This window comes from Opisthocomus hoazin, chromosome 11 (assembly GCF_030867145.1).
Source record: "Opisthocomus hoazin isolate bOpiHoa1 chromosome 11, bOpiHoa1.hap1, whole genome shotgun sequence".
Lineage (NCBI taxonomy): Eukaryota > Metazoa > Chordata > Aves > Opisthocomiformes > Opisthocomidae > Opisthocomus > Opisthocomus hoazin.
Genome location: NC_134424.1, coordinates 19,717,919 through 19,745,206, shown reverse-complemented (window position 1 = coordinate 19,745,206; position 27,288 = coordinate 19,717,919). Strand labels below are relative to the sequence as shown.

At 57.6% G+C, this 27,288-nt stretch overlaps 2 protein-coding genes across 4 annotated transcripts in view; both read right to left on the bottom strand.

Moving 5' to 3' along the window:
- The window catches only part of BSN (bassoon presynaptic cytomatrix protein), a 93,991-nt gene extending 89,440 nt beyond the window's left edge, over positions 1-4,551 (bottom strand). For both annotated transcript variants that reach the window (XM_075432874.1, XM_075432875.1), the window contains exon 1: positions 4,308-4,551. In XM_075432874.1, coding sequence (XP_075288989.1) covers positions 4,308-4,474 — 167 coding nt within the window. In that variant the 5' untranslated portion in view covers positions 4,475-4,551. The remainder of the gene's footprint in view (positions 1-4,307) is intronic.
- A 1,898-nt stretch (positions 4,552-6,449) lies between these two features.
- Positions 6,450-27,236, bottom strand: TRAIP (TRAF interacting protein). Of its 2 annotated transcripts, XR_012765255.1 has the most exons (16): positions 27,139-27,236; positions 26,018-26,075; positions 24,711-24,794; positions 20,523-20,562; positions 17,746-17,873; positions 14,903-14,997; positions 14,173-14,286; positions 13,150-13,237; positions 11,508-11,597; positions 11,190-11,278; positions 10,304-10,459; positions 10,055-10,103; positions 9,397-9,522; positions 8,806-8,856; positions 7,408-7,650; positions 6,450-7,285 (listed from the first exon to the last, which is right to left on the bottom strand). XR_012765255.1 is itself a non-coding variant. In XM_075432877.1 (15 exons), exons 1-15 carry the CDS (start codon positions 27,234-27,236, stop codon positions 7,531-7,533), a joined length of 1,386 nt encoding a protein of 461 aa, XP_075288992.1. In that variant the 3' UTR covers positions 6,450-7,530. The 2 variants fall into 2 exon arrangements, 1 of the variants encoding a protein (XP_075288992.1); XM_075432877.1 differs by having other exon boundaries at positions 6,450-7,650.
- Between the last annotated feature and the right edge of the window lie 52 nt (positions 27,237-27,288).

Sequence of the window (27,288 nt, the reverse complement as noted above, 5' to 3'; positions counted from 1 at the left end):
CAAATACGTGCTCAGCAGGGAAAAGAAACAGCTTCGTCCAGGCGCGCTGGAGAAGCGGGAGCCGGCCCATCGCACCGCTCGGCATAACCTGCGGTGCCGAGGGACCCACCGGTCCCCAGGGATGCGGTCGCTGGAGCTGCGGCACCACGGAACATCCGCAGGGCAGGCTGACCACCAGGATCCGGGATTGCGTCCTACGGCAGCTACAAACCGCGCAAGGAGGAGCCAAACATCTCTCCAGCTTCACAGTCAGCATGGGCCAACCGAGAGAAGGCGATCAGCCCTGACAAAGCCTTCCCCCACCCGTGTGAGCAGGAGCGGGTGGCACCGGCACGTCCGGGAGCCCCTCGCGCCGCCGAAGCGCGGGGAGAAGAGGCGTGCCTTCAGCGCAACATCCAGGCTGGTTTCCGCAGCGAGAAACCCGAACCTGGGAAGTGGATTGCAAATCTGTGTATTTGTTTTGGAAATCAAGGCATTAATATTTGATGCCAAACCTTATGAATATTGATGAGTGTGTTCGCAGAAGAGGTTTTGGAACTCTTCAAGCACCCAGGACCGCGCCGTCTAAACTTGGTGGCCTAATGGCTGCTGCCAGAGCTATCAAAAGTCTGTCAAACGCCGCTTGCTAAAGGGAAGACGCGTCGCAGCTGACACCACCTGCCCATCACGGGAGAGGAAAGCGAACTGAGGCCCAGTGGGAGGTTCTCCTTCCCCTCCACTCTGCCCTGGTGAGGCCCCATCTGCAGTACTGCATCCAGTTCTGGGCTCCCCACTTCAAGAAAGATGAGGAGATACTGGAAAGAGTCCAGCGCAGGGCTACGAGGATGGTGAGGGGACTGGAGCATCTCTCCTACGAGGAGAGGTTGAGGGAGCTGAGCTTGTTCAGCCTGGAGAAGAGAAGGCTGAGAGGGGACCTAATATATACTTACAGATATCTCAAGGGTGGGTGTCAGGAGGACGGGGCCAGACTCATTTCAGTGGTGCCCAGTGACAGGACAAGGGGCAACGGGCACAAACTGAAGCAGAGGAAGTTCCAGCTGAAGATGAGGAAGAACTTCCCTCTGAGGGTGACAGAGCCCTGGCACAGGCTGCCCAGGGAGGCTTCTCTGGAGATATTCAAGACCCGCCTGGACAAGGTCCTGTGCAGCCTGCTCTGGGTGACCCTGCTTCGGCAGGGGGGTTGGACTGGGTGACCCACAGAGGTCCCTTCCAATCCCGGCCATTCTGTGATTCTGTGATTCTATGATTTAACACAGAAAACGTTTTGACTGGCTCCACCGCCTGCTGAAGAGCCTGATGTCAAACCTACAGCAGGGTAAGCCCGATCGACAGCTGCCTTGCCGCTCCGAGCCAGGCGACGGCTCCGGGGGAGTGCGCGAGGCACACAGCGGAGCTGCTGCTGCTCCGTCCTGGGAGCTGCCCTTCCCGGTCACTGCAAGACCTTCAGCTCACAGTGAGCCTACCTGGACGCTTGAGAAATGCTGGGGTATTCAGGAAAGCGGCTTCTTTAGCCCGGAAAGCAAAGGTCCCAATGGTCTCTGCCGGTGTGCTGGGGGAGAGAGCTTCCTCCCCTCCCCGAAGCCCACAGCCGCCAGCCTGGCTGCTGGCAGCACGCGTGCCCCAGCCCCGGGGAAACGGCGATGCTAAAGGCAGCGCTGCTCCCACCGACGGCCCGGCTATTTGTGGCCAGTCCTCAACGCTTCCCAGGAGACTGACCCTCTTCCCCTCTCCCGTCCTTCAGCCTCAGCTCATCCTGCCGTCAAAAAAAGTCTTCTACGAGCTCCACAGCTGACCAAAAACCTGGGTGAACTGGGCATAAATCAGGCACAGGCAAATACGATCAGAGCAGCAATGACGTCTCTCTTCAGGATACTGGGAAAACCGGCCGCCGAACGCGCTGCGCCCCAAGCCCTGTTTCCGAACATGGGATCATCCCCGCTCTGCCATCCAGCCCCTGACCCAAGCGCCGTCAAACCAGCCCGTCCCTTCCGCTCAGGGGGTCCCGCTGCAGGAGCAGACCTCCAGCGCCCGGCAGCCAGGAGGTTCTCAGTCCGAATGCACCCGCAAACAATTTGTGCTCCCTCCATCCCAGGGGATAGCAACGCTCCATCTTTCCACCCCCTCCCCGGGCAGACGAACAGCACCCTGTCCTCCCTCCTCCGGCTCCGCACCACCCTGCCCGAGCACTGGAGCTGGGCACAGCCCCGCTATGCGGCCAGATTTCCGCAGCGCCGCGCACGAGGCGAAGGTCTTCCCGTCCGCGCCGAAAACCCCTCGCCCGACGCAACGCCGCGCCACATTCGCCTCTCCCAGCCGGCAGAGCCGCACGCCTCTGCCCTCCATCCATCCCCGGCTCCGCCGCGCCTCGCCCGACGCACGCCAGCAGAAATTCAGCGTTGGTAAACATCGGTAGACGCTGCAACCCGGTGAGAGGACGTTACTCCCATACGATGTTTTCTACTCTCTGGAGTCCCCCCATAGTGTACACGCAGTTTCTTGAACAGAATTATTACGAATTTAAGCGCAAGAGCCTGAAATCCAGTGCAGCACACGGAAGGTATTCAGGCTATCGTGGGAGGTACTCAGACCATTTCCCTGTACAGCACATGCAAGTTGTGAAAAATTACACAGAAAAGCAACTGGACCACAGTTCGCATTGGCTCGCACACAGATTTAGATCACTTCATTCAGAGAAAAAAAACATGAATTGCCCAAAAGTGGAGAGAAATTCTCTTTCTCCCGCTGCGTCAGTCGGGGCTTCTGGAGCGGCCCCCTCTGCTCCACACGCCCGCTGCTCGGCCAGCGCGAGCCGTGCTTCACCGAGCCCCTGACGACAGCTGCTCTACCTGCGTCTCACCAAGGCGGCTTTCTTCCCCAGGCCGCTTCGCTCCTTCGCTTCCACTTCGTTACCTCCAACTCCGATCCCTACAACGCTCTCTCAGCTCCCCGCACCCCTCCCACGCTCGGTTTTTAAACACCGGCACAGATCAGCGTCTTCCCCATCCCAGCGCTCCACAGCAGCCTTCGCCGCCAGCCCACAGAGCCCCGCGCGGCCCAGCTCTTTAATTGCGTTAATTAATTGTGAGGGAGGGCAGCTCCCCAGCAGCAGCTCCCCGGGAGGGGCTGGAGCATCCGCTCAGCGTGCGAGGGCTCGGCCGCAGCCGGCAGAACCAGCCCGGTGTTTCTGGCAGGAGAGGAGCGAGGACGGCTGGCACTGCGGGACCGCGCTCCGGGACCCCCCCAGCCCCCAGGACCCCCAGACAGCAAACGCAGCTCCCGGGGAGCCCCGCGGAGAGAGACGGCCGACCTGCACGGCTCCCTCGGCTGATCCCGTCACGCCAAGAGCCGCGGGGGTGTTTCATTTTAAATCATTACGAGCAGCCTGCGAACAAGTTCTCGCCGGCGGAGTCCGAAGCAGCGGGGTCGGTGACTCTTTGCCAAGGGGAGCTGGAAAAACGGGAAGGAAAACGGGCTCGGGGGTATAAAAACTAACAGAGGTTTTACGAAGCAAAGCCCGCGGGAGCTCGGCCACCCTGTAGCATCCCGGGATCCCATCTGGATGTTCGGACGCGGCCGGCAAGCAGCGACGGCAGCCGGCCGGCACAGGGCGAGACCGCAGCTTCCCGCTCGCCATTTCCCCCCGTCGAAGTACCGCCACACGCGGAGCCCGGACCACTGCCGAGCCCCCCGCACCCCAGCGCCGCCACGATTTCCCGCTCCTCGCTCATTTATTTCTCTGGATAGGATGATTATTTTAGGATTATTGGGTTTTTTTAGGATTATTGGGGGTGTTTTGTTCTTTTTCCAAGGAACGCCTCCAACCCGGCACCCGCGCCCACGGCGTTGCCCTCCCGGCTGGCTCTGTGGGCCGGGCGTGGGTCCCCGCCGGGCTTCGCACCGACGGCTCCCGGCAGGGCCACACGTCCCTCCCGCCATGCAGCGACCCTTCCCGCGCCGCGCCGGCTGCGGGTGGGGTGGCTGCGGTCCGGGCCGGCCGTGGTTGGGGTGCTCACACGCCCCGGTCACCGCGCCACCATCCCCGTCGGGCCCCCCGGCCCGGGGTCCCCAGCCTCGGGTCGCACCCCCGCCTCCTCCTAAGCCCGCACCCCGGGGTGCCCCCCCGCAGCGACCAGACGGGTGCCGCCGTCTCCTCCCGCAGCTCCATCCGCCGCCCCTGCCCGCCCGCACCCCGCACCCCCGCGCCGGCTCTGCCCCCCCCCCCCCCCCCCGCAGCCCCCGGTCACCCCAGCACGCGGGGCCCCGCCACGCCCCGAGCACCCGCGCCCCGCGCGCCCCCGCGCTCTGACCTGGGCCCGGGCGCGCTGCCCGGGAGCTGTCCGCCGCCGCCCGGTGCTGAAAGCGGCTTGGCGGCGGCGGCGGCGGCGGGAGGTGGCGGCGGGGCCCCGGCGGCGGCGGCGGCGGGCGGCACCTGCCCGTCGTCGCCGCCGCCCTCCAGGCTGGCCTCGTTGCCCATGGCGGGCCGGGCGGGACAGCTCCCTCAGCGCAGCGCCGCCTCCGCCGCCATCAGCCCCGCGCCGCCATCGCCGCCTGCCCCGCCGCCCCGCGCATGCGCCGCCCCGCCACCGCCCGCCCGCTCGCTCGCGCCGCGGGCACGCGCGCCGCCCGGCCAATCGCCGCCCGCCGCCCCGCCCTCTCTCCCCCCCCCCCCCGCCCCTTCCACTCCCCGCCCGCCGGCACGTGCCCCCCACCCCGCGGGCGCGCGCCGGGGCAGCCAATGGCGGTGCGAGGCGACGGCGGGCGCGCGGGAGCGCCCCGCCCCGGCCAATCGGCGCTCCGCAGCGCCCGCGCCAGCCAGGCGGCGCCCCGCGCGCTCACACCCTGGCAGCCAATGAGCATCCCCTCTCCCGTGAGGTCACACCCCGAAGGCCAATGAGCACTTGCTCCCACATGAGGTTACGCCCTGATGGCCAATGAGCACCCGCTCGCCCGTGAGGTCACAGCCTGCTGCAGGACGTCACATGCTACTGACCAATGAGCACCCCCTCCCCTGTGAGGTCATGTGCTGCACCCAGATGTCACAGCCTGCCGCCCAATGAGCCCTCTGCTCCCTTGGGAGGTCGCAGTCCACCAGCCAATGAACACCCTCCTCCCCCGTGAGGTCATAGGCTGCCCCAGGACATCGCACCCTGCCAGCCAATGAGCATCCTGCTCCCCATTAGGTCACAGGCAGCCCTGGGATGTCACACGCTACCGGCCAATGAGCACCCTGCTGCCTCATGAGGTCACGGGTTCCCCGGTGAGGTCACGCAGCGTGCAGCGGGCGAGCGCAGCGGCTCTGACATCACGGGTTCCCCAGTGAGGTGGCAGAGCCCACACGCGCCCCCTCCCCCGCACGGTCACCCAGCGTGATGTCAGAGCACCCAGCCAATGGGCTCGCAGCTCAGCCAGTGAGCACCCAGCTTCCCGTGGGGAGGCCACGGGGAGCCCGGCCAACCGGCACCCCCCTCCCCATTAGGTCACGCAGTGCTCAGCCAACGGGCGTGCCCGTCCTGCGTGAGGTCACAGCCTGCCGGATGAGGTCCGCCCCAGCGCCGCCAGGAGGCCCCGCCCAGGGGCTCGGCCCCGCCCTCAGGCTCGGCCCCGCCCCCCCGGCCGCACCGGCCCCGGCCGCCAGGACCCTGCTGCCCCCCTGTGGCCCGCAAGCGACACGGACGCGAAGGGCCCCTGAGCAGCAGAACGCCGCGGCCCAGGAGTTCGTTTTCACACAGAAATCAGATTAAAACCACGGGGCGGGCGCCGCTGTCCCTGCCGGAGGGGACGCCGGGCCTCGCAGCCGTGGGGCTGAGCGCGGCAGGCAGGCGGGAGCCCCGGGCCTGCCTGCGGGGTGACCCTGGGGCCCCAGCCGAGGAGAGGAGCTCAGATGCTGATGCTTCCCCCGGGCTCCGAGGTGTCCCCAGAGCAGGAGAGCCCCGAAAGCCCATCTGAGTCCTTCAGTGTGATCCCCGGCTCTGCCTTCACGGCCACTGGCCCCTCGCCAGCTCCCCAGCGCTGTGGAAGCCCACGTCCCTCACCAGCCCTGCACCCAGACCATCACTGCCCCCTTCGCCAAAGGGGGGCCCGGAGCAAGCCCGGCCCTTCTCCCCCCCATGCACACACTCTGCCCTGAAGAGCTGAGCGCACCACGCGAGAGGGTCAGCAAAAGCCTGCACGCAGAGCCTCTCCCAAGCTTCTCCAGGATCAGCTCTGCTTGATTAAAGTCCCCCTCCTGTCCCCCCCAGCTGGTTGTCCAGCCCTCTGGACCCCCTTCTCATGCTCCTCCACTCTCCACCCATTCCACGCCGCCCAGCCCCAGGCGATGCAGGCGAGACACCGCTCACATCAGTCTCAGCGCCTGAGCAGCCCTCCAGCCAGAGCTGCAGCAGGGAAGAAACCAGGCCGAAGTCAGTGTGGCAACAAGTGTGCACGGCTGTACATTTTATTCCCTAACAACAGGTTTTTAGCCAGCCCAGGTACTGAGGCTTCGAGCCTGCAGCAGCTGGGAGGGGGAAACCTCACAGCTTTGTACAGTAGAGTGCTGTCGCGAGGTGCCTCGTCAAGTCTGTTCCTTGCAGCTTGAAGAGCCCTGCTCCAGCCGTGGAGCAAGAGGGGGGCTCCTGTCCCACATCTCCAGCTGAAGAACCCCCGACAGGCTCAGCCCCACCAGTCTCCCCCTCCCCTGCAGGGAGCCATTCTCCAGCACTGCCTCAGGCCCATCCAAACCCTCAAAGCACCAGGCAGACCAGTTTCAAAAGACCAAAAACACCCTCTACCATCTCATTAAAAAAATAGAAATTCATAAACAAGTTTCACACGAACACGCGCCAAGAACAGAGGTCACACCAGCACACCGATCTCCCTGTTTCCAAGCCAGGCAGGGGGTCACCCCCAACACCCTCCTTCCCGCGTCGGCGATTTCAGTGTCAAAGCCTGCAAAAGCAGCGGACATCATGGCCCAAACAAGGGCGAGGCAGAACAGCCCCCAGCCTTGCCCGTGGGTCTCTCCATCACCAGTTTGATGATGAACATACAGCCACCCTGCAACGCCGTGGGCCAGGGCTGCTCTGCCTCTGGGAAGCTTTCTTCGAACTATTTACACCAGGCACACAGCAGGTCTGGGCCCCTTCTCCCGGCTCTGGCTCCAGCCTGACACCCCAGACGCCCTTCCCGCGTCTCTGGCTGGCGGCCGCATCCAAGGAGCGCAGTTCCACCCGACGGCAGAGTGCCCAACAGCGGCAGCAACTGCAGAGCTCCGAGCAGGCCAGAAGACAAGAAAACCCTGTTTATTCTGCATGAAAATAGGAGGAAGGAGGGGTAAAATGAGGGGGTAAATCAGTCCAAGCATTAGAGGCTCGGTCTCCTGCCGGCTTGCCGCAGGGCCAGGATTCTCGCCGAGGCAGCGCGTCTCACCCACAGCGCAGCGTCGGTGTCTCTGCACACAGCAGCCCCCCGCACAGCCGTCTCTGCGCCTTGCTTCGTGCTCTGGGCGCTCTGCCCTGCCCTGCCCGCCGCTCCCCGGGAAGGCAGGGGCTCTCACTGCAGGAAGCTGTCCAGTCTGGCTTGGCTGCTGCTGGAGGGAGCTGCAGACGTGGGCCTGGAGACATTCTTCTTCTTGCTCCTCACTGCCAACGGACGGATTTCTGCCAGGTTTGTCTGGAGGTAAAACCGTCAAGGAAAGTACAGACCAAGGCCCCTGGGACACAAAGCAATCCAATACCTGCTGCAGACTGGCCTGAACCCAGCCATGCATCTGCACCCAAAGAGCAGCTCCCTGAGGACAGGCTGGGCTTTGCCCCCTGCTCAGAGCAGCAGAGCTCAGGCATGGTGCTGACCCACGAGTCCAGGAGCGCTTCCCCCTTCCACACAAAGCAGCACTGAAGCTCTGACAGACGTGCTTAAAGACCTGCCCTGCGTCTCAGAGCCAGGACACCGTGCAGGGAAAGGCGCAGCTGGCAGAGCCTGCAGCACCCCAAAGCAGAGCAACCCCAAGAGAAGAGCCCTCACAACAGCACGTCCCTTTTACCTCACACGCCATTCAGAGACACAGAAGTGGCGAAAACTAAACCTGCAGCACCGAAAGGCAGGTGCAGGCCACGCTGGCGGAACTGCAGGGTTACACGCACCAGCACACCTGCAGTTCTCAGGCTCAGTGAGCTGCTCCGCCGCCAGCCATGCGCGAGGGACAGCACTGGGACGGCTGCCCACCTCCACTCGCCTCAGGCTGGCAGCAGGGCCACGTCTGGCCCCGGAGATCGACTCAAGCATCTCCCTGCCGTTGGGTACCCCCACCTTGTCACAGTGAGGCCACAGAAGCAGCAGCCCAAGGCTCCCCAGAAGGCCACACCTTCCAGCCCATCGCAGCTTCTTCTGCTTCAGCCTCCTGCATTTCTACAAACAGCAAAAACCCTCTCAAACCCAGCACAAGGGGCTAGAGACAGGCAGAGCAGAGCAGCAGCATCCCGCAGGCACGAAGGCTTCGGCTGCATGGCTGGTGGCACAGGGCTGCCCTACGCTGCTGCGCAGAGATCCCGAGGGCGTAGGCAGTCCCTGCAAACTGTACCGATTTCTAGTCAATCTGCTTCTCTGAATGAGCCACCGCTGCTAATGCTCTGAGCAAGTCCAGGTCCTCAATGCCTTTGCTGAGCTCAGAGTCAGACAGAGAGAAATCTGATGGTTCCTTGAGGATCCCAGCCCGTTTTCGCTTGACCAGGGGACAGTGTCCCCCGGGATGGCTGAGACTGAAGCGGAGGAACAGAGGCGAGGCCCCCACAGCATCACTGCTGCCATGCGAGCCGCAGGAAAAGATACAGGCTGTATGAACTTCGTTCTGCCTCCCAAGCCATCGTAGCCCATCCGCACCTACCAGAGAGAGAGAAATGAGCCTGGAGCAGCAGCGCAGAGCCTTGGCTACCTCTCCTGTGTTGGTTACGGGGAAGGGGAGCCTTGGAGGCCACAGGTTCTGGGGAGGCATTACAAGCACCTGGAAACAATGCTTGCACTAAGCCCCCACCTTTGGCAAAAGACAGACCCAAGGGTATTAGTAAAGTTTGCGTATCTTGGGCATTTCCTGAAGCAAGCCAAGCCTTCCAAGCAGGGGCAAGGCTTAGGATTTTGCCACCAGGACTGAGGAATACAAGGAATACACCCCAAGTTCCAAGGAAGTGGAGGAATGGGATGCAGAGGGACATTCAGTCTGCTGCCAGGAAGGGGATGAGCATCTGTCATCCCCGGAGCTCTGCAGGACTGGGAAGTAGCCAGGTCATGCTCCAAGATTTATTTTCCACACACTGTATGTGGCAAGGTAAAAGCCGGATTCGCTTCCTTCGGTAGGGTCACTTCAGGACAGAGGTGTGCAGTGCCAGCCCTCAACAAGCTCACCAACTGGACAGTCATACTCACAGTGCCCGTGTTCTTGTGGGGACCCAGCAAGCTACCCGAAGATGGCTTCTTGGAGAGAACAGAGTTCCTGATGAACGCTGGCAAGAGTCCTTTCAGAGCATCATCCTCCAGATCATCTGCCCAGTTCTGTCCCACAAAATAATGAGAAGCCCTTTAACCAGCATGATCTGCTGAATTTAGTCCAAGGGCAGAGAGCAGCAATAATGCAGGCAGCCGTTTAGGGTAATAGTTTCTGCTGTACCACACGTCAGGCCAAAGAACAGCAGCTTCAAATCTCCCTCTGGGGCTCACGCGGAGCAGTGCCTGGGAGGCAACACATTGCACCCAGCAAGGCTGGGAGAGCAGCCCCCTTAGCTGACCCCACAGCCCTTGCGCTCAGCCCCACGTTGTGTTTGCCCAGCACATGTGAGGCAGGATAATCAGCACGTGGATCCCCACCCTCCCTCTCCTGCCCCATTCTGGGAAGCCTGAGGCAGCAATACAGCGTTTCTAGGAGACTGTCAAGCAAAGCACTTTGAAGTATGTACTGTGGTTCTATAGACGGGCTGGTCCATGGTCACAGCATCTCCTACATGGAGAAAATGGGTCCTTTTTCCCAAGCTTATTAAGATCAGAATCAAAGAGGCGATACAGAAAAAAAAATGATTAGTCCTTTTACCTCTACTGTTTCCTTCAGAACTTTCTTCGCCAGATTTACCACAGGAGGCCTGTAAGAAGCCAAAGGAGCAAATCAGCAGAGATTTATTGTTCAAGTAGAGCTGGCAAGGACAGACAAGGCCAAGCAAATGACGATGAAACTTGCAGCACAACATCAGGCAGCTGGAGAGCTATCTGATCTCACACAGCAGCTTCCAAAGAAACAAGACTTTGATCTCCTTTAGAAGCAGAAAGAGGAGGGAAAACTCACGGCTTTTTATCCAGCTTCTGCCTTTTTGCAGGGCTGAAGAGAGATCTGCAGGGCTGATGTTCCGGCGTGTCCACATCAAAAGTAGCATCTAGATTGATCTCATCGCTGTGGGCTGGGCGGTGGAGCTTCGGATGCTGCAGTTCCACGGGAGCGGGGCTGCAAGGCCATGCAAAGCGTCAGCCATCAGGAGGCCACCGCCTGCCACCCAGCAGATGAGAGGAAGACAAAGCTGCACGCTACACGGTTGAGTTGCAAGGCAGCAGCGGGACCAAGACCAGGGCCCCATCCTGCTTACAAGCCAAAGAAAAGACAACCCATATTCCACAATTTATAGTCAGTCTCCCTAACTACTGTTCACCCTCGGCCTGTGCTGTAACAGGGAAACACACTGGCACGCTGCTGCTCTGTGTACACACCCAGCTTGCTGTATGGGGGTAATAGCACAAGCTTCTCATGAGAAAGAGCTTGATAAAAGCGTTAAAGATGCCATTTTGCAGGCTGTGTTCCTCTGCCTGGCTAAGACCTCCGGTCCCCGTACACCAGGGCACGCTCACTGGAAGGCCAGCTCTGAGGCAACCAGAAGAGCACCTTCAGGGATATTTCCCCAGTAGGACATAGTGACAAAGAGTTTGTCAAAACCTAGCCTGTTCTTCCACCCCATTCTGACCCAAACCCTCCAACACACACACTTTTTCCAGGTAAACCAAATACCACTTTGTCAGCAACAAGAAAAACACGAAATAGGACTTGAGGAGCAAAATGACCGTGCTACTGCGATGCCTGCCAGACTAGCATGTCTCTGCTTTCCCAGCTACTTGAACTGTCAGCTCTCACTTTGGACCCGCCACCTCCACCCTTGGCCTGTATGAGGACGCACTTGACTAACCTTTCAAAGACCAGCCGACTGAGCGTCTCTCTGGTTACAGACGGGACCTTCAGAGTATCCTGCAGGAGGTCTATCTTTTTCTTCAAACTCTAGGGGAAAAGGGAAAGCAGACAGTGAGATAAGGAAAGATTTAGGAGCAGATACTTTGCCCCTTTTCCATAAATCACATCAGGTGGAGCTCAGAGATGGGGTAAATAAGAGAGGTAGGCTGGGCTGGGTAACCTAGTCACTGAGCAAAAGCCAGTATAACTCCTGGCTTTGCAGCTGCAGGCCATGGCCAGCTGCCAGTTACTGCAGGCTGAGGAATGGTATTCTCACCAAGATCTCCTTGTCCGCATTCTTCAGATCCTTCTGGGTGCTTTTTAATTCCTCGTTTGTCTTCTCCAACTCTGAAACCGTTTTCTGCAGCTGCAGAATAAAGCCCCCCCCCACAGCAGAGCGCTGGTTACAACATGTAGGTAAGGGAGACGGCAGATCCCCCACGAGAGCGGTACGCTCTGCGGCACATGCTACTTTCCCCTGTTTCAAGGCTCGGTTTTGCTGTGGCAGTCTGACCAGTCTCTCCAGTATCAGAGCAAGGGAACACCTCCCATTTCCTCACGCTGCCTGCAGAGGGATCTCCAGGGCTGCTTGCCCAGCACAAACCTTCCTACAGCATTTTCCGAGCATTTCTGCCTGATGGCGACAGCCTTTCCCTGCTCTAACACTTGGTGGCTGCGTTCTGAATTCCTGCAGGACTTTGGACGCACCAGAGCACAGGAATTCCAGACCACAGGCTGGAGGACGGCTGTGCATCAGCAGGACTGGCACACGGACGAGCCTGATTCAACAGGGAAGCCTGCCAGGAGCTGGGGGTTGAGAAGTGGACAGCTACCACATCAGAGGCTTTCGTGGGTTCAGGAGTCTGGGCCAGCCCACAAACCGTCGGTACAGTCAGCTCTTCGTCAGCCGAGCCCGGGGCCCCGAGTGCACTGACTCGCATCCTCCTGACCCAAGCCGGTGACTGCAGCGTGGCACTGACGCAGCCAGAGGCAGCCCGATTCCAGCCGCAGCACCTCGCGCAGGGGGCTAACTCACTTGGGGAGCAGCACAGCAAATCTCAGAACCTCCTTCTCCACCTGAGGGGACCACAACAGCTACGGCCAGGTAACAAAAATAGGCCAAATCCACCCACAGTCTCTCGTTTTGTAAGCTCGGACGCAGGCATGCCCCAGGGAGCACCTGCTCCTTGGAGAACAAGGCTACACACACACAGTTTTCATGGGGACTTGCTACTAAAACTGCCGAAGCTATTCCTGACCCAGGCCTCCAGCCAGGCCTGGAGCAGGGGAAGCACAGCAGCAGAGGCGTATCAGCAGCTCCAAGCTCTGCGCCAGGTCAGACCAGCCCCAGCAGGTTCCCTGCAGAGCCACCCACACCTTCTCTCCACACCTTGGGAACCTCTCCTGCCCTGGCCCAGCACCACGCAGGAGCCCTGGCCCAGTTCAGTCAGCTGAACGCACAAGGCTGGGTGCGACTGTGGTTGTGCCAAGCCAGGGCTAAGCCCTGCTCAACTGGTGCGGGCTCCAAACCCCTCCCACCTTTCCTAGGGGCCCGATTCTGCAGCAGGAGGGGCCGGCAGCTGAGCTAGCTCACGGTCGGTGCAGGATGAAGGCAGTGCTCCTTCCAGAGCCCTGTGGAAGCAGCGGAGCACCTGTGTGCTGCTGCCTTCCAGTCCAGGCTCCCTGCCAGACGCGGGCTGGCTCCACACAGACCGCACTCCTGACAAGAGCCCATGAGCCGCTCGCTCACCACAGCATCGCACCCCGATCCAGAACCCCCAGCCGACACTGCCACGCCACCCGCACCACTCAAACAGTGCTGAGTGCGGGAGGGGGGCACCGCAAAGGGCTTGGGCCGCGGTTACTGGCAGGGATCTACAGATCAGATGTCACCCTGGTGACTCACATGCTCCCTTTACCTTGCTATTGACAGAAAACAGCTCCTTCTTCAGCTTCTCTGTCATCTCACTAGACATCTTCCGAGCCTCCTTCAAGTTTTCATATTCCCTGCAAAGAGACCAAAGGAGCCATGCTGTTTGCGAGAGGATTGAGCTAGAATTTCTCAGGGACAAGCCAAGCCTCTGAACTTGAAGCTCTGCAACTGCAGAGCCACCAGAGCAAACCCAGGAGACAAAGCCCTTCAGGGAACAGAGCTGAGTGTACCAGCACTGACCAACAGCATATCAAACGCACCGCTGCACTGTGGGGGACGAAAAAGCTGCATGGGACACCATGCCCGAGAGCAGGGCCTGAACGGACTTCACCAGCAAAATGGAAGCCAGATCCAGAGACATTTTAGTTACCGGTGGAAAAGACAGAGAGACAACAGAGCAGCCTCCATGCTGGCAGCAAATAGGGGACTTTAAGTGACTTTTCAGAGACTTCGCACTATTGGCCATGCACATTCATTCCCAATTACACCACAGGGACACTCGCCTCATTACAGCTTTGTATCAAAGCTGCAATTATTCAGCTGCCATCAGAACGGCCCCAAAGAAGCTGTGGTTTTGCCCAGCAGGACCAGATGGATTTCCAGGTAGGGGAGGGCAGCGCTGCAGATTCGCCTTGCCAGAGAGCGCCTGAGGCCACAGCTGCACTGTGCGACACGGCAGAGGGCACAACCCAGAGCCCCTCATCCGCTCATTTCCCCCCAGGCACGAAAGGAGAACGGAGGGAATAATAATCCCCACCTCATAGGTGCACTGACAACTCTGGAGACAGTTCCCATGGTGATATGCATGTCACCAGAGTGACAACAGGAAAGGTTCAGTGTGACAGGCTCCAATCTAGGTCCCCGGGATCTGTCAGTCAAAACGCAGTGGAGGCCCAAACAGGCAGCGAGAGCCCCGCAGAGCCTGTGTGCCTGCCAGTACTTGGCGGAGCGACCTGCCTGGGCACACCCAGGACAGCAGAGCCAGCTGTGCCAGGCCCGCAGCACCTACTTTTTCAGCGAGACGCAGTAGATCGCGAGCTGCTCCACCGCTGCCTGCCCGACTCCCATGTCTCTGATCATCTCCTCCACTTCGGGGCGCTGGCTCTGAAGCAACAGCTCAATCCTGCACAAAAGAAATGTACCCTCAGCTCATGAGTCACCAACAGAGCTGGGAAGGAAAGTGGAGCCCTGCTTCCCCCCAAGGAGCTGGTGCAGCCTAAGCTCCCGCTGCAGGCACGCTGAATGTCAGGGAGGGGGGAAGAGAGACAACTGCCCCACCACAAGCAGGACTTTTTGCTAAGGAAAAGTAGTGCTACACCGATGGACTAGAGCAGGGGTAGCTGTATATACATACTGCACACGGGGCCGACATCCCAGCTCTTGGGCCCTATAGCCCTGCAGCTGGCTGTTCCTGGGCTGGGATTCTGCCCCAGCATCCTCGGGTAACAGGAACGGCACGCAGCCACGCTCGGAGCACTAGAGGCGAGGCCAGTCTGTACACTGTGCCGTGCCTTGCTGCTGTCTAGGGAGCAGCCGTCTGGAAACATAGCAGGGGCAAGAGCACGGACAGGCAAGGGCAGGCCTGCTACTGCAGCAGTTTCCAACCTCATGGGGTAAGAAAAGCCAGTGTGTGGAGGTGGATGTTGCAGCAGGCACAGCAGTACCCCTCCCTCCCTCTCCGAGAAGGGGAGAGGCATGCAGCCCAGCCTGCAAGGCCCAGGCAGAGCCCGGCATCTCACCGCTCCATGGTTCTCAGCTTGTTTCGCAGACGGCGGGCCTCCTCCTTTGAACTCCTGTTATCCTCCTGCTGCTGCTCCAGGAACTTCATCTGCTTCTGCAGAGAAGCAAGCACACACAGACCGTTAGGAAGGCTCCAGGGATTGCTAGAGAAACATCCTGGCTTATGCGCACTGCGGGCAGCTGGGAGCATACATTGGCTCTTAATGCTATCACCACCTCAGCAGCCCAGGATTATGGAGAGTTTAGCTCCCTCCCTGCTGCACCCGTAGCTCTGCTCCTTGCAAGCACAGCAGGTTCTCAGAGCTAATGGCAAGACGAATCTGGCGCTGAAACCGCGGCGTAGCCTTCTCTCTGCTGGGAGCGTTTGGGGGGCGGCACAGCACCCTGTCCACAGCGACAGTTTGTTTTTCAAAAGCACGGGAGCCCACGGCAAGCAAACCTTGCTATTGCTTTATCCTCCGTGCACAGCTGATCCCTTCGCTTTAGCCTCCCAATTCTCCTTGCCATTAGCTGCTTAAAAAATAAATAGGAATGCTGAGCGGGTCTCTTCTAGGAGACCTCAGCCAAACCAGACGCCCACACGGGCACTTCTCTCGCCTGCCTGGAGAGGCTGCAAGCCTACAGCAGCCTTCACCTTTCCAGGCTCTGCGGTAGCAGGCAGCAGTAACAGAGAACCTCAGCTGAGCTGAGAAGGCACAGGTCTGCAGTGTGGTGGACAACAGGGGAAGGCTGGAACAGTGCTAATTCAGGCCAACGTGCCTGTGTTGTCTCTGCTTGTGTGGGCCTGGGCACCTCACACAGCGGCTTCAAAAGGCTCTGGGCCTGGTTTCAGCACAGTGCTGACTGCAGCGAGAGTCCTGGCCGAAGAGCATCGCCTCGTAAAGCTCCCTTCCAAGCAGAATTTAAAGGATTTTATCTATCCACTTCCTGCCACAGAAAGCAAACAGCTGCGCAACTGCTGGGACTTTGCAGAGGGACAGTGTTGCAGGCTCGCGTGTCACTCTTGCTTAAGCAGAGCCCATCTCTGGCTCTCCTTAACCAGAGCTCTCCACGCTCCAGATTCCCAAAGCAGTGTTTTGTGCCAGGCTAGAGCCGAGTCCCTAGCCTCAGTCAGTCCGAAACAGCAGCAAACTCTCAGACAAAGGTTCAGCAGTAGCCAACAGTGCTAGCAGAAGGCAGGAACAGCTAGCAGCCTGTGGGCTTGACCTGTATCACAGCTAGTTAAGCCTGTATTTTCACTGCAGAGGTTTCATGCTTTATTCTTAATGATGCAGTGTAAGACAGTGCTTAGCATTCAGCTGGGGAGTGCCGTATGCCAGGGAAAAGATACCTCCAGGTCCCTGATCCTTCTGCCCTGCCCAGCTTTCATTAAAGGGACTTAAGCATACCCAGAGGGTTTTGCAACAGGCAAGATAACCAGAGAGCCTCCTCCCGAGGTGCCAGGCAGGAAAGCCAAGTACAGAGGTGTTGAGTTGAGCAGCAAGCACCAGCTTCCACCATCACAAGTGTTTCCGCGGGAGTATGGAACATCAGAAGTATCCTGCCACTGGTACATCCGGGATCCCAGGAGCATCTCTGGCACGGCCCAGGCCCAGGCCGCCTTTACACCCAACCAGACTGGATATAGTCCCACGGTCAGGCAAAAAACGTTCAGCTGGCTCACAGCAACGCCTCTCTGACATTAATTCCTTGCAATGTTCCTCTTTCTGCCCTGTGACAGCACCACACTGCCAGTGTTCGGCAGACCTCCTGGACCAGTTCCCCCCTGGCAGAGCCCGGCCGCAGGCAGCACCCAGCCAGCCGACCCCCAACCCACCTATGAGCTCCCCCTGGGCCACTTGTCCTTGCAGGTCAAGGAACACGATGCAGTTTCAGCTAATGGGTCAGACCTGTACTCCAAGGGGCAGAGGTCCTGGGAAGTGCAGTTGCTCCCTACCCTGCCTTCCAGCCTGCAGCTCACAACCCCACCCACCTGAACCCCATCTTCTTGCAAGAGGCACATTGTCTTCACGGAGCAGAGACTGCCCAGCCCAGCGCCGAGGCAAAGTCGCTCTGCTCACTACAAGACATCCCAGCAATGCGGCTGCTGCTCTTACCCTCTTCCACTTGCTGTTTACGCACAGTACATGACTACACACTGAGTCACTGCATGCTGAAACACAACAGGAATATTTGATCCCTGGACTTCGCACATTACTAACCTAATCGAAGGAAAGCCCTGGCAACAGAACAGAGACAGGAGAGTTAGCTGGATCAAATCCCACTCAGCAGAAGCTTGCAACTCCCCCTCCGTATATTTCAGTTTGATTTCCCCTCCATTGAAACTAAGAAACCAATTTTCCTTGAATCCCGCCTGGCCTAAACCCATTTCAGAAGAACATTCTACTGCAGGGAGCCAGCGTTTTGGCAGTGGGGCACTGGGGCCAGTTCCCCCTCTCAGTTCACGCTGCTACCTTTATCGTCAGCACCGCCACTCCATTAGCAAGGCTCAGCCAGTGTCCCCCGGGCTGGGCTGGCATCTGTCCCCCACCACGGCCACCTCTGCCTCCAGCGTGCAGCCACAGGCCTGTCTTCTACGCCTCTGAATCACCCCAGGGGAGAGCACTCCGGACCTTGAGACCAGCGACACCACTCGCTTTGGATTAATACACCCAGCACGAAAACCCAGCGACACTGCCCTTCTGTCATTCAGAGATCAAGGAGACAGGAGTCTCGAGACACCACATCCAAAATCCCACCAGCACCATCTCTTTCTTGGCAGGGCCTGCAGAGATCTTCAGCAAAACTAACACCAACTGTGCAGTCGTTAGTGCCGGTGTCCCGCCGGGGACGGGAAAGGTACCTTGAGAGAGGAGCACAGCATTTCTGTCTCTCCCAGCACCTTCTGGAGTGACTCTATCGTGGCATTGCGCACATCCAGAGTGTCCCTCAGCCCATCCACAACAGCCTGGCATTCCCGCTTTTCTTTCTCTGGAAAAGAAAAAAGAAAAAGGTCATGGCCCGGTAACTCAGCCTTCAGCTGCCCCACAGGAGCAGGAGCACAACAAACAGAGGCTGCTTGCAGTCGCAGGCTCCAGGCTGCTAGGAGCTGGCCGTTCCTGTAGAGCCATTTTCCTAAGTGCTGTCTGCACCAGGGTCTGTACTGAGCAATTGCTTCTTCCAGCGCCAGCAGGCTTCAAGATTTTCTTTACTAAAGATAACAAGTTCCCTTTAATAGCTTCCAGTGCCAGCCCTGCTAGCATTAAGCTGATACATCTTAACTCTTGCAGGCTCTCACAGCCAGGCTTGCACAAGGAAAACTGTTCTGGAGCGACACAGAGCTGTCACAGAGCTGGAAACCCGAGCCCATCCTCTCCACAGGGAGCCCTATGTGCAGGCAAGCCCTTCGGGGGCTGGCACGGGGCTGCGCCCAGCGATCCACCACGCTGCCGCGTCACCACGCTGCTGCAACCGCCCTCACCGCGGCACCTACACCGAAGGGCATGGGGCAGTAACGCAGAGCTCTGCTGGGCACCGAGGACTTTGCAGGACATGCAACAGCTTAAGTGGATTCCCCAGAGCGCCCACCTTTTGCAGGTCACAAAACCTTTGAGTCCTGCTGTCCCTCCCCATGCAGGCAATCCAAGAGCCAAGCACACGCCACGCCTCTGACCACCAGAGAGAAGGTAATGGAAAACACCACCAGATTTCAGTTTGCTTTGTCAAGACAAGGGAAGAACAGCTCACAAAGCAACTACCACCACCAGGAGCTGACAGACCTAAGCAGGGAACACCCAGCATCACTGGAAAGCTCAAAGCAGTTGGGCAATGAGAGAAAGCTACAACCCCTCTGTCTAATCCCATGGAGAGCAGGGTAAAGTCTTCAGCTCAGCATCTCCTGTCTTTGCTAAAATTTTCCATGGCTCCAGCCAGACAATAGCGGAGAGTCAGTCAGTGCCTTTTCAGAAAGCTGCTTCCCCTTCCAAACAATCCAGTTCCAAATTGCTCCACCACATCCCATGGAAGCCTGACCTGCAGTGCAGTTTCACTGCTCGATGAGACACTAAGAGAGCCACGTGGGACTGGAAAGGAGGAACATATCTCACCAGAAGCACACAGGTGGCTAGGGAAATACATATTTCTCTCCAAGTAAAGCATTTTTTCCTCCATTGATCTGAATAACCCCTCCTCAAAGGCAGCACAGCCCGGAGATGCTTCCCTGCATTTGCAGGGACTCCACATCCACCAAAAGCGTGAGGGCTTCCCCCTCCTCCGCTCCCAGTTGCCCAGAGGCAGATGGCAGGAGTCATACCTCCCCGTGCCACAGGAACGAGTTCTCAGCTCATTCAGCGAGCCTCCCACAGCGCCTGCTGGGTCTGCTCGGAGCTCCGCACCTCCAGAGCCATTTGCAAGCTGATCAGAGACTGGTAATTACACAGCTCCTCTACAGCGCACAGCACACAGCACATCTTTAAGTGAAGAATTTATACGCAAGAACCACCAGAGAGCAGAGTGCCCACAGCAAAGGAGGCAGGAGGTGGGAAGGAGCTTCTCGTTTCCAACACGAACAGAGAATGGTACAGGCAATGTCAAACCCAACCTCTACTCACCAGAAGCCGAGAAGACGAGCAGGCCTTTGAGCAGCTTTTCCTGGATAACATCCTAGCAAGAATCCCAGCCACCTTCCCCAGAAGATCTGGCTCTCTACCAAGTCACTAAACTCAACCAAGCTGCCAAGAGAACAGGCCTCAGAATAGACGTGCAGACCGTCCAATTCTGCTCTCAGGCTAAGGACTGAATCCTCAATCTACTGGCTATTCATGTCTGTCTCGTGCACGCCGGGAAGCCAGAGGAAAGACGACTCCCAGGGCGTGGGTGAGCCCCCAGCATTCTTTCAAGATTTCTTTTTTCTCCCCTTCTGCTAGAGTGTCTTTGGATTTCTGTCACTCAGACTGACATTTTCCTTTCGCTGCTCATGACTCATGTTCTGATGACAGGCTGCCTACAGTCGATGCTTAAAACCCATCGACAAGTCTCCAGGGCTTTTGCTTTTCCTGCCTCCCTCAAACATCCTCTAAAATTAAAGATGGGAAAATGGAAACGCACACACTGAACTCCGTCTGCTCTTCGCGCGACACATGTGGCACTGCAACAGCCAAACAAATCCAAGCCTGCCCGCTGCTGCTTTTGGGCACCACTTCTACCCCCCCAACTGTTAGAAAGAACAAGCCTTTGCCATATACAGCTGTGAGTTTCCCACTGAGCAAACCAACGATTTTGCTTTCGGCAAGCCTGCTCCAGATATAGCTGTGCTGCACTTCTGTAGCTTGTGATTCGGAAGAGGGGGCCAAAAAACTGCATATATGCCTCTAAACTGGCAGAGAGCTCCCCAGTTACAGTGGAGCTGGGTCAGGCTGCGGACTCTGGCTCTGTCATACAAGATTCACACAGCTTTAGGTGGTCTCGCTTCGAAAAAATCTCCAAGAAGTTGCTCCAACAAAACAGTTAGCAGCCTGCAGCACGCCCTTGGCTTCAGAGAGGGGTGGGCTCTGCGTAGGGGTTCCTCAGGACCTAGCACCCACAAAGCCCAGGACCCACCGACCGCAGGCTGCCGATCCCACGCAGGCAGCGGAAGCTCACCTTTCACGGAGAGCTGAGCCTTCACCTTGTCCAGTTCATTCTGAAACGCAACACAGAAAACCCAATTAGGAAAGGCCCTGCAGAGGAGCCTTCACCAGATCTCATGAGGACCCGAGAGGTTTCTCAGCAGGACGTTTGCACCGGTCGGGTGCTAAGGAGGGAACGTGGCAACAGCAAGCACCACGTTGCAAGCAAGTACTATCACAGGGAATGCAAAGAGCACCTCCAACTGGCATTCTTCAGGGGGAGAAGAGAAGATCCCAGTTTCGTCTTAGCCTTGTCAACCTTGTGTTTCTCACACTGTCAGTCATCTTGTTTTAGCTGAATAATTTTGGAAGGCTCTCAGGGAAACACAGGAAATCAGACAGGAACAATTTTTATAACGTTTTACCTAAACAAGGCAATAAGGCAGGGATGTTGCCAGACTAACTGGAGCAGGAGCTGCTTTGGACTGAAGTGAACTTTCATCGGGTGCAGGTGGGAGACAGGAGGGCACATCCAAATGTCTGGAAAGGTAACGAAGCACACAACCCAAAGGCACCAGCTAGCATTCCCACGGGCGCTAAAGGCACTGCAGTCCAGGACGCGGATACCAGCCAACAGCTCAGTCGAATGGCCGTAGATGGATCACCAGCAAACCCACCAGTAAACCCAAGCTGAGGGCGTGTGACATCTCCCAGATGCCACAAGCGGGGAAGGTTGAATATTTCGAATACCCTCATTAAGAATCGGAAAGAGGAAGCAAATGCCCCATGGCTTAAATTATAGATAGTGAAGTGATATGAACACTGGCAAATATTCAAAGGAAACAGAGGTTACAAAACGAGGCTATCTATATATAATACATATATTTAAAAAAAAAAACAGAGCAAGCAAGAGAAATACATACAGGAAAGAGTCAACAGAAGATGACTTCAAAAGCTGTGTTAGAGAACTGCAGAGGAAAGCACATAACAAGTCAGGCAGGAACTGCAGTGGAATAAAACCACAATAAAATGCCAACACAGTACCGAAGCAGAGCACACAAATCTGTGCAGCCCGGAACGCGACATGCAAATCTGAGCCGAGAATAGCACTACCAGTGACCACGGAGCTGACGGGCCCGGAGCAAAGCTCTGCTAGTGACAATCAAGGCAGGATAGAGAATACGGGGTGCAAAGCTCCGCAAGCAGCAGGGACTAAATGCCAAGCCTAGCAGAGCTGACTTGGATTTGCCCCTGGGGGTACAGCAGCTGGAGGGCTGACATGGAATTGGCTCTGCTGCAGGAACTATCCTGAAGATACCTCAGAGCCTTATTCAGGCACAATTAGTGAGCTCACAAGATGTGCTAATTAGCATGATAGCAAAGAAATCCCAGGCTACTGCGGGCAGCTATGTAACATTACCTCATTCATCAACCTAATCTGAAATCCCTCATCCTCCACCACCGCCCCGAAGGCTGCTCGCAGCTTTCACTCCTCCCATAGAGGCTCTCCTCTTGCTTCCAGCCCGAGTTACAAGACCACGTTTTCCCAAGATCAAACAAGTTTATCCTGACCCCACAGACACAGCGGTCCTCCCAGGTTTCTACCCTCCCCGGCAGGTTTACAGGCAGGAATCCTGATCCTCCTGCCTGCTTTTCACCAAGGTGAACAAGCTGAAGCCTCCTAGTCTCCTTTGGAAGAAGGGCTCTGAGCTCCCCAGACCACAAGCGATGGGAAGCATCGGGTTCAAGATGAGCTTCACCAAGGTGTTACAGCCCAAAACACGCACTTCTCCTGCTCTGGGAAGAGCCACATGGAGGCTGTTCTGATCACCGAGGACCATCTTTAAGAGCAACACTGGATAAACTCAGGCTCAGCACCCAGAAACACTTGGGCACATTGCAGTGTTCAGCCTGCGGTCTGCACCTACTCCAGGGAACCAAGTTCCCTCCAGCGTTTCAGCTGAAACTCGTGCCTGGCAGTGGGAAGCAAAGCAGCCCCAGCACTTTTTTGACCGTAAACATTTCAGAGCAGAAGTGAGAATGAAGAATAGCACCAACGACAGTTATTATCCCGAAAATAATTTGGATGATTCTGCAACAACAGTTAGATGTTTCAGATTATGAGGGAGTTCTTCTGACCACGCGTAATCGCGTGCATAAGACTGGTTCTCCAAAGAGCATCCCAAGCCTGTCTCCCCAAGATGACAAGCAGACTGCAGCTATGCGCTCAGCTTTCCAGCACACTGAAGCACACTCCCTCACCCCAGTCCAACCTTCTCATGGCAGGAGGCCAGATGCTCATTTCGGGACATCTGTGGGCTGCACAGACACAGCTCCAGTTGATTACAGAGCAGAGTACCACTCTAGGCCCAGGCTCTTGGAGGGACAGGCAGTGGATGGGAACAAACCCCAGATCTGGGGGCTTTTTCAGGTGAAATCACTTCAGGCTGAGGCAGGCACCAATTATTTTCTCAGCTTCTAAAGAGTCTGAGGACAGTCCACCATGCATTTGCTTTGCTGAACTCCTGCCCAGGCCAGAAGCAGACATCCCGTTGCAGACAGAACTCCAGTCTAGATGGACATTAAATCCCATCTACAATGGTCGCCCGTGTTCTTAAGGTGCTCCATGACCTCCAGAAACAAGGCGGCACGCAACATCGAACTGGTGACAAACTAGCATCAGCCCAGCAGCACCTCAAATCAGTGCATGGGGCAGCAAATACCCACACAAACTAACTAGGCTTATCTACTCAAAACATTTGGTTCTTTCCCATTAGATAGCGACCCAAGTGCTCTCATTAGGAGAGCTGTACTCTCAGGGTTAGATGTTGCTCTGACGACCACATAACATACTTTGCAGGAGCATGAGGAGTTCCCACCAGGAAGGGTAACTGGAGCAGGAGCAGCTCCACAGTCCCGCCCTTGAGCAAGGGAGCATTCTTCAGCACAGCCTGCCTGGAGGGGAAGGCAGGGGGAACCCATCTTAGATGCTGGGTTGGGGGCGAGAGGGAACAGAAAGCTTTCCTAGGGCAATTTTCTCCAGTCAACCCATTTCTGAGTCACTCATCTATTTACACTTGCGAGAACAGATCTGAATAAGTACTAAAGGCAATGTTTATCCCCTCCGAGCCATTGCTTTACTTCTAGAGCACACAGCTTCAAGTGCCCAGAGATGCTTTTTCATTTCCTCAGCACACGTACTTTGGCCTTCAGTTTCTCTACTAGCAGTCTTCGAGAATGACAGTGCTGCTGACATTATAGTCTGGCTGGCTTTATTTTAAAAACATATGATATACATATAGCATTGTCATGGCAACTGCTAATTATGGTAATTGCTGCACATGCTGATTCTAAACACAAGAGGGTACAAGCGTCCCATTATACCAAGGTCAACCACTTTTTTTTTGGAACAGTCAACTCCAAGACATAAGGAGCCATGCTTCATCCACACTGAACAAACGAGAAGAGCAGAGAACTGCCGCTCTGCGTTCATCCCTTCTCACCCCCAGCTCTCTGCACCTATGGGTGGCACTTGGAGAACGTCCCCAGGGGTCCCAGCCTCAGCACTGTCCACCACTGCTGGTGCAGCTCCAGGCAGCCCCTTTCCTAATTTCCCTTGGAGAACCAAGGCTTTACCACCACTCCCCCGCCCCAGTTCCTCACAGTCCGTGCAAACCAAGCTGCCTGCACAGAGCGAGGAAGCAGCGCTTCCTCCAACAGCCTCTGCTTTCCAGAGGGGTTAGCAGGGCTCGCACGCACCCGAGCCATGGACACCGGCAATAAACCTTGCGTTTGGGATTTTTCCTTCTCCTGCCTTTTGGAAAAAGCTCTGCAGCCTCATCCCCAAGGCTTTGAGACCCAAGGGAGAAGCGGCAGTTGGATGTTTATTTGATGCTGCCTCAGGAGGTTTCCAGGTAAGGTGAGAACCAGAAGAAAGAGCAGCGAAGTAGAGGAGGCCTCCTGAGTCACCACATGAGATTTGGCCAGGGGGAACTCTAACCCACCGCACGGAGACTGCCTTACAGTGGAGCTGAGACTGGGCAAGGACCAGGACAGAGAACAGAGACAGGCAGGAGACACTGGTGTGCTTCGGGCCTGAAACAAGAGCGCAGCACAGTGAGCACAGCTCAGGAAGCAGCTGGCGGCAGAGGACCATCAGCCCAGGCCACGCTTCCAAGATGTTGAAGCATCACACAACAGAAGAAAAACCCAGCCAAATTACCTGCAAAGTCTCTGCATCTGGTGCTGTCTGCTCCTCCAGGGCAACATCAAAAAACAGCTTATTGATGATGTGTCTTTTGCTGACCTAAACACAGGAGACAGAAGAGGTTGACAGGGACAGACCTGGAAACACAACAGATACGGAAGACAGCCGCAGAGGGAGAAGGTACCATCTTGTCACCAGGCCACGACAGGCAAGCCAGATCACGTGCTCGACGCCATTAGTGACGCTGCTCTGCTTCGGCTCATCAGCACAGCAGCAGACCCCCCCACTCAGTTCTGGGAGCACGGCTCCAGCGCCGCAGCAGACAGACTCAGGCATTTCTGAATCGAGCGCAGTCTGTTCTCTGGCAGCTAAGGCCCGAGCAGCTGACGCTGAGCTAACACGATGCCAAATCCTAAGACAGAAGTACGTGCTGCTTTCTGCAGGCAGAAGGTGCTGTAATTGAATTTGATAGCTCTCCACACCTCCCCCATGCAGTTACAGCTTTGTGTTTTAAGTATTATATACAGTCATGACACCAGCTAATTGCATAGTTACTGCTACATAAGATGTTATTTCGCGATAACTCCATGGTAACCCAGAGATGTAAGAGGCAGCAGAGAACAGAGGGAATCAACAAGTCAGGGAAAGAACAAGGGCCAAGACCTTGAGAGGAAGAAAGAAGCACGAACACAGAACAAGCCTGAGCTGCAGCTGGCTAAAAGCCTACATCTGAGTGTGAGGCAACATCTCCTGCAGCCGCTACACGCCAAGACCAAGGCGGCATCCAGGCTGGTGACACACGGAACTTCACAGAAGTTTGGGTCCCGATTAAGCCACCAGCTCCCCAGGCCTTGGCTTCCCATCTCGGAAGCAGAGCACGTTCTTCCTTCCCTCCCCAGTCTCTGCTTTTCCCAACCAAGGGCCAAGTGCTGCAAAGCAAAGGACCAGCTTGTAACGACCACGTGCAGCAGAACGGGCTGCTTACTGACAGCAGCAGCAGGGTACTCTAGAAATGCAACTCTGATGTCCCGCTTAACCCCTTCCAGCCCTTTCTATCGTTACGCCAATACTTCCTTGGCCTACATAAAAGCCGTGAAAACACAGAGGCCTGTCCTCGAGAAGCTACGGACAGCAGCAGGGCACCCTCGCACCACCCCTTCTGATCTAAGCCTTTGGGGAGATCTCTTTGAGGAAAGTTCTCTCCACCTCACGCCATGAAGCTTGTCCTTGTGCCACCGCAGGCCCCAGCCACGGCTCCTCAGTGCCGTTCAGCAGAGCACCGCGCCACAGAAACACAGAGGGTGCAGAGGCGATGGCTTTACCTGGATTCTGCACTGTGGGCAAGTCCGGCTCGGTGCTGTGTCAAACCACTGGGTGAGACTGAGAAAGGAAAAGAAAACCTACGGTAAACACTTCAAATCCAGGAGCGCTGCTCCCAGGGGCCACTCCCCGACTCACCGGGGGACCGAAGGATGCGGCTCCTTTTTACAAACCAAAAACAGAAACGCAAACGTTTAGTCCAGCAGTGCAGCTAACGGGAACGCCATGTTCCAGCACACAGGCTCTGCGTTCGCCTCCGAGACAATTCCCAGCTGAATTTAGCGTGCAAGCTTATCTTTACCAGGACAAAGTTTTTACAGAGCTCAGATCTCCCTGGGAAGGAGTCTTTGAACAACTGCAGCTTCGCAGGAGCGAGCGGATCCACACGCAGAGCGGCACAAGAGCTTCTATATCGGGACACAACAGCCGAGAGGCTCCCCAGCTTGGTCAGCTCCAAAGGGTGCCGCCAACACCGAGCACAGACCTGCGGAGCGAGGGAGAGCCAGGCCTCCGCTCCACGACAAACGCAAACCTGCTGGGCTCGCCAGGAGAGCTGCGAGCGCATTCTGCAACTGAGCCGTGGCGTCACACTCCGGAGGGTTTATTTCTGCAGCAGGGTAGCAGGCTGGGGCTGGCGGGTTACCTCTGAAAGCTCTCCCTCCTCCGCCGGCTGTCGGAGGCGAGCGGGCCCGAGCTGTGTCGCTGCCGAAGGAGCAGCCGCCGGCCCCTGCGAGCGGTGGCCCCGCTCCACGCCGGGAGGAGAGCAAGCGTCCGCTCCCCTCTTCCCCCCGGCGGGAATTCATTTATCTCCTCAGAAGAACCCTCGCCTTCCACCACGAACGCTTCCACAGCGGCTGCAGCAACAGCACGGAACCGCCTGGAGGGAGCGTCACCGGGAACCGGGACCCCCCCCGCCCCCGGTCACCCCTCCCCCCCGCCCCGGAGTGAAGGGAGGCCGCGGGCAGAGCAGCGACTACGCGGCCCGGGCTCGGGGCTCCACCAGCCCCGCAACGCGGAGCCGCCACCGGCTGCCAGCGCGGCCGGGCCCCGCCGGGCAGCGGGGGCCCTCGGAGCCGGGCCCGCCGGCGGCTGCCGCGCCAGGCCGGCCCCGCCGGGCGCTCACCAGGCGCGGTGGAAGGTGTGGCCGCACGGCACGGCCGCCACGTCCCGCTGGTTGTCGAAGAAGTCGGAGCAGATGGTGCAGTGGGCGCGGATGGGCATGGCGGGGCCGGGCCGGGAGGCGGCCCCGGGGCCGGAGCACCCGCGCGGCGCC

What these genes read in the sequence shown, in the direction of transcription:
- TRAIP (XM_075432877.1), bottom strand. Translation starts at nt 27,236, where the DNA reads ATGCCCATCCGCGCCCACTGCACCATCTGCTCCGACTTCTTCGACAAC. An exon ending in AGTCGGCTGGTCTTTGAAAG is followed by an intron (nt 10,460 to 11,189) that starts GTTAGTCAAGTG and finishes ATGGCCTTGCAG; the next exon opens with CCCCGCTCCCGTGGAACTGC. An exon ending in CCCACAAGAACACGGGCACT is followed by an intron (nt 8,857 to 9,396) that starts GTGAGTATGACT and finishes TCTCTCTGGTAG; the next exon opens with GTGCGGATGGGCTACGATGG.